Below are 6,000 nucleotides of genomic sequence, written 5' to 3' on the forward strand. Positions count from 1 at the left end.
GAAGTTGAGTGATGATGAGAAGGCAAAAGGGAGGACTCTATCCTAAGGGAGATAAGAGCACTTTCGTCTGGGACTCATCAGCCTTTTGCCCTTCAGGTTATATAGCTGGGAGGAGGGCTGTGCCTTTCAGGCACAGCCAGGGGCTTTGCCCCTGGCGATACACAGCATTGGAATTGTTCCTGGGCTGAGTAAGCCGTTCCTGATTGCTAATCATCTCTGAAACAGGGTGATACACAGCCTAATTGCGTTGCTATGATCCCATCAGTGATTGCCCCTGGAAACGAAGGCTGTTTCCTAGTGACAAGTAATTTCACTGATGCCCCTGATCTCCATTATAGGTTAAAAACACCCACTGGTTCGGGTTGGGGGGGACCCTCGGGGCCCTCTCAAAATCCCCCCTATCGTACACAACTTTGAACTATTGAAACGACAGAAGCCAAACCAAACAACATGTATCATTGGATTTCACCATGTTTGATTTGCAATCATTTGAGTGACATGGTATCTCAATCACACATCAAAAGACAACATGATAATAATTGCGTGCAAGATTTGATCATGGGTCAATGTACAATGAGTTATATGTAATGGTGTTGATATACTTGAGGGTTGTTGTATTATTGAGCGCGCATGAAAAGACGACATGATAATTTTCTGCCAAATTTGATGATGGGTCAATATACAATTGTTATATAACGGTGTTGGTATGTTTGTGGGATGTTGTATTCCCAAGCGCGCGTGAAAAGACGACATGATAATTTTCTGCAAGATTTGATGATGGGTCAATATACAATGTTATATCATGGTGTTGGTATATTTAAGGGACGTTGTATTCCCAAGCGCGCATGAAAAGACGATATTACAGAACCCGGCAACGTTTCCTAGGACGCGCACTCAGCCCAGGATTCTCTGCTTCATCTTCTGATGACTCAGAATCAGCACGGAGGGATGCCTCTGAAGCTTTGTGTGCCAAAGAAGTGGAGGGCACTCGCTCCTTCATGGGTGGTACTCGGAAAGACTCCACAATGTGAAGGGAACGGCACTCATCACCCAAGAAATATCGCACTGCACAGAACACAGGGCACATGTGTGGAGGTTGGGCTAGGTGCTTGGAAATGGTCGCAAGCCTAGACTCCAATACCTCCTTCGGATGGCGCCTCCAGTCCATCTGATAGCGACTTCCAGGCTTGAATGCATTAGGTTTGCAGGCCTCTACCAGGTGGAGTCGGGCAAGGACAGCAATGGTGACCCCTTTCCTCTCTATAATAATAATATTATCATCATAATAATTGTGATACAGATAGCTTCAGGAAGCACTCACGGAGCTTGGTGTTGAACATGGTCATCACCTCTGCATTTTTTCCTTGCTCAGCAGTACGGGAGGCCAGTTTGATGGACTGAGTTCGGGCCTTCTGTTCGTGTCTCCGCCACCAAGGACTGTCCTCCACCAAAATACCGCAAATGTATATCAACCAGAGGTGGAAGAGTGGTGGCTTTGCTTTCCACCCTGATTGAGTCTTCCCATATTCACGATCCCATACAAGGCTGTTGGCATATTCAACCATGTTTGCACCCTTTGCCCGTTCCGCTGGAATCTTCTCTTCATTGTGTTTGACCCGATGGAAGGGAGCCCATGCAGTGAGGATGAACGCAGCAATGAGGCTGATGTGGAATCTTGCATCCGACATATCATAGCTCTCGGTGACCCAATTCGTGAGCTCCTGAGACATCGGGTCCTTCAAGATGTCTTGCTGGATCCAGTCAAGTGGAAGTCGAGAACGTTTGATGACCCATGTAAGGTCACCAAGCCTTGCATCAATCCAGTTCCATGATGCCTGTGGGTTTCCCTCTGTAATCTGGGTGCTGGCAATGGAGGCTGCAAGGCGATCTGGATCAGACATGGTTCCCAGATCAGGTCGTCTTGCATTCCTGCTGGGGTATATCAAGTCCACCCATGAATCATACTGTGCCCATTGACTCGACCTCCCTGTGGGAAACATGGTGGAATGTGGATATCGATACATCCGTCTTGAATCCATCTGAAAGACAACAGCCTCAATGCAGAACTCCTGTTGCCCTTGTGAGGATGATGTGTGTGGGCAAAGGTCTCGCAATGCCTGGAAGACTTGAGTGCAGACTTCCGCAGCAGACCCTTGTCGAAAGAAGGGTGCTCCAAGGCCCTTCCTTGTTGATGATGATTTTTGAACAAGGTCAGGCGGTGTGACCATTGCATACAAGCCACGGACCCATTCATAGACATCAATGCGGGGCAGGTTCTTCAAAATTGAGTGTATGGCTTGAGAGGAGGTAGCAAGTGTGAGAATCTGGCACTCTGTGGCCACTTTAGAATTGTCAAAGGGGTGTGCCCTGGACAAGAGTTCCTTGAGTGCATCAGCTTGGATATTGAGGCGACGTCGGTCATCTCGGTCACTCACATCATATGTGGCCTGAGAGTAGTTGTACAGAACAACACGCTTTGATGCGAAGCGTGGGACTCCTGCAGCATCTTTCGGCCATCTGGATGCATCGACATCAATCTTTTCCATTCGTTCAAGGTGGATCCCCACCATGTCACTCAGACATGGGAATCCAGTTTCCTTGATTCCGACAGAAAGCAAAAGAGGGTCCATCACATATGTGGACAGCACCCTTCCTGCACCACAGAACCCAAAGCTACCAGCTCGTTCCAGTGCTGAAAGCAGCTCTCGCAGCAGCAAGTTTGCTGGACGTCCCTCTCTCTTGCGTCGGACTTCAGATTGGTAGATGTGATCTATGGCCCAGAAGAGAGGGTATGTGGTCCAAAGATATGTCCGCTGAAGGACCTAAATCATCCCCATTCCCACCATATTAGACACGTCAAAGCTGATCATGACCAACACATACCTCAGGTTTGAAGATGACCAAATTGCGCCTGAGTTTGTCTACCAATTCCGGATCAACCCATGTGTCCACAAGGGGGGTGAGAATCTTCTCGAAAACAGCTCTGGAGATCAACCATCAATACAAAGTACAAAACTTCCAATATATCATTCTGACCTTCCAGTCCGTTTCTCCTGTGCAATTCCAGAAAAGTTGATGGTCCAATAATTCTCCAGTCGGAGATCAGTTGGTGGTCGCAAGTCAGGATCATTGGATGTGAGTTTATGCTTCATTCGGTCAAATGGCATCCCCCGCTCCACATAGGAGGACATCTCTTCAGCCTTTGTGCGTTCTGTCGGTTGGGCATATTGTCCAGCAAGAGCAGCAGTTATGGCTCCATGCATGGTTTCAGCTGCTCCTGACCTCCGTGCAATCCGATGTTGCAACTCATTGTATCCCTGGAAAAACACACCCTTTAGGGGCTCCACAGCATGCTGATGAAGGAGGTCCTCAACCTCCTGGGTGTCAAGTTCGTCACCACCAAGCAGTTGGTCATCATCAGATTCTCGGTTTGAGGGTGCATAGTCACTATCGTTATTGTCATCATCACTGTCTTCTCCAATGGGGTCGTGGCTTTGTCTTTGCCTTGTTCGAGAAAGCAATTCACTGTTGATTCCCTGTGCAGCCCTGTGGAATTCAGGGAGGACGGTGTTTGCTTGCACATGCCCAAAGCGTGTCATGAATGCTTGTGGGTAGACAGAGATGGACACATTTCCAGTCCGGTCGCCATAATGGAAGTGGTCAAACATCGTTGGGGCATCGTGTAACTGGAAGAGAGGGCCCCCTGGTGCAGCTGTTGCACTGAAAAATTGGACTCTACGTTCAATCCTATTTTTCTCTGAGTCATAGATGTTAACGTCATTTCCATCTATGTCCTGGTACGGCAGATTGGCGAGATCAGTGATTGGTTCATTATTTTCATCATAAACCTCGTCATGCTCTTCTAGGATAGTTGCAGGGTCCACATTGACTGTCTTAGCAACAGCAACGGCACTAAGCCCCAAAACAAAATCAATGCACACACTTGTGAGCCATCATACATTTGATGACTTACCGCAAGTGGGTGGCAATGGCAAAGCTCCAACGTGATATGTGCTCGAAAGAATAGTTTTGGCCAAAGGTAGTGATGGTTCGCTCCAAGTTGACATCACTTGTGTCAAGCAGTAGGTCTTGACCATATTTCATCGAGACAATCAACGGTATGGATTCCTTGAACCAAGGATCGTGATGCCATGTCTCAGGTGCATTCTCGAAGAAGTGTGATTCATATCGTTGAACCATCGTGTCATGCATAGACCGGACACTGGAGAGATTTAACATCGCTTTTGACGATTGCTGTGAGCTAGTGAAAATGCATCAACATATGAGCAAAGAGACATTGAATGCTCCAAGGCTTGCTTGACTTACACCCAATCTGTGATGGCCTTGTATTGGTCAAGCCTCCCGGACAAATCTATGTAGTAGTTGTCATGTGTGGAGTAGCTCCTGTTGGGGATACGGCCCATTGCCCAGAGAATTATGCAAGTGGCCATACGGACATGTGCGGGAGTCATCTGGGTGCGCTCGGATTGGGTACCCAGTGCAATTGGATCGTTATCATTATCTAGGAATGAGCGAGGTGCCATGGCAAGAAAGATGTTGTCATGATCCTGTGTACCGATGAAGAGCATCCTGCCTGTGGGGTCAAAGCCAAGGTCACCCCTGTGGTTGAGAAATGGACGGGAAGATCCCAACAAGTTGAGGTGGAAGCACCAGGTGGTATTCACATTAATGGAAGGGGGAGGAAGGATCACATCAAAACCGATGCGATCCGGGACTTTGAGGGAGAAGTCGATGTGGTGCCCTGCAGTGCGGTAGGCAAAGTGTTGGGTGACACCGTCTTCATAAAAACTGTGATCGACATTGAGCCTGTACTTTGTCCTGAGAAGGCGGAAGGCCCTTCCACCATCCTTGCGGTTGTAGAGTCCACTCTATAGAAGGGGGGGGCAATAGGCTATTGCCGCTGCACCCTCGGGATTTTCCGGGCTTGAAAAAAAGAGAAAAATCACACCTTTCTAACGGTGCCAATCATTTGAAATTTGGTGCAGCCGTTGAAAAGTTATAAGCGCGGACATTTCTGCACCCTGCACCCTTGACCTGAAGCCTCGATGTTTTCTCAGTCAGTTTTGAGAATTATGGGCGGCAATAGGCATTCCAGATAGCTGTGGGCGAGATCTACAAGATGAAAAAAAGAGGATGTGAATAGCTGCTCTGGGTAAGGAGATATGGGAAAAATAAAATTTGAAGGAAAAAAAGAATAAATAAATTGATAAGTGGACGAAAAAAATAGGGAAAAATGCGGGGTTTTTTGGAGTGGAATATAGTGAGGAGATAGAATGGGGTGATATTTTATTTGGAATTTTTTGGGGAAGTTTTTTTTTGAGGGTGCACTCGGGTGCAGAGGGTGCAAGTGAGGGTGCAAGTGAAATAAAAAGTGAAATATCACTCTATAGAAGGAGGGGGCGATAGGCTATTGCCGCTGCACCCTCGGGATTTTCCGGGCTTGAAAAAAAGAGAAAAATCACACCTTTCTAACGGTACTAATCATTTGAAATCTGGTTCAGCCGTTGAAAAGTTATAAGCGTGGACATTTCTGCACCCTGCACCCTTGACCTGAAGCCTCCATGTTTTCTCGGTCAGTTTTGAGAATTATGGGCGGCAATAGGCATTCCAGATAGCTGTGGGCGAGATCTACAAGATGAAAAAAAGAGCATGTGAATAGCTGCTCTGGGTAAGGAGATATGGGAAAAATAAATTTTCGAGGAAAAAAATAGTTAATAAATTGATAAGTGGACGAAAAAAATAGGGAAAAATGCGGGGTGTTCTGGGGTGAAATATGGTAAGCAAATATAATGGGGAGATATTTTATTTGTAATTTTTTGGGGAAGTTTTTTTTCAAGGGTGCAGAAGGGTGCAGAGGGTGCAAGTGAGGGTGCAAGTGAAATTAAAAGTGAAATATCTTAGTGAAGAAAATAGATATAAATATGGGGTCTTTTTCAGTGTGATATATTTAGGAGAGAGAATGGAATGGGATTTTTAAAT

General features: G+C 46.6%; 1 protein-coding gene across 1 annotated transcript; it reads right to left on the reverse strand.

Moving 5' to 3' along the window:
* Nucleotides 1–859: 859 nt before the first annotated feature.
* EI90DRAFT_3022936 (uncharacterized protein) lies at nt 860–4,990 on the reverse strand (the record flags this gene model as incomplete). The annotated part of the gene is made up of 7 exons (XM_039057835.1): nt 860–1,260; nt 1,322–2,822; nt 2,884–2,983; nt 3,037–3,912; nt 3,974–4,261; nt 4,327–4,889; nt 4,970–4,990. 7 exons carry the CDS (start codon nt 4,988–4,990, stop codon nt 860–862), a joined length of 3,750 nt encoding a protein of 1,249 aa, XP_038908098.1.
* Between the last annotated feature and the right edge of the window lie 1,010 nt (nt 4,991–6,000).

Source organism: Cantharellus anzutake (genome assembly GCF_015039405.1).
Source record: "Cantharellus anzutake strain C23 chromosome Unknown EI90scaffold_183, whole genome shotgun sequence".
NCBI classification, from domain to species: Eukaryota; Fungi; Basidiomycota; class Agaricomycetes; order Cantharellales; family Hydnaceae; genus Cantharellus; species Cantharellus anzutake.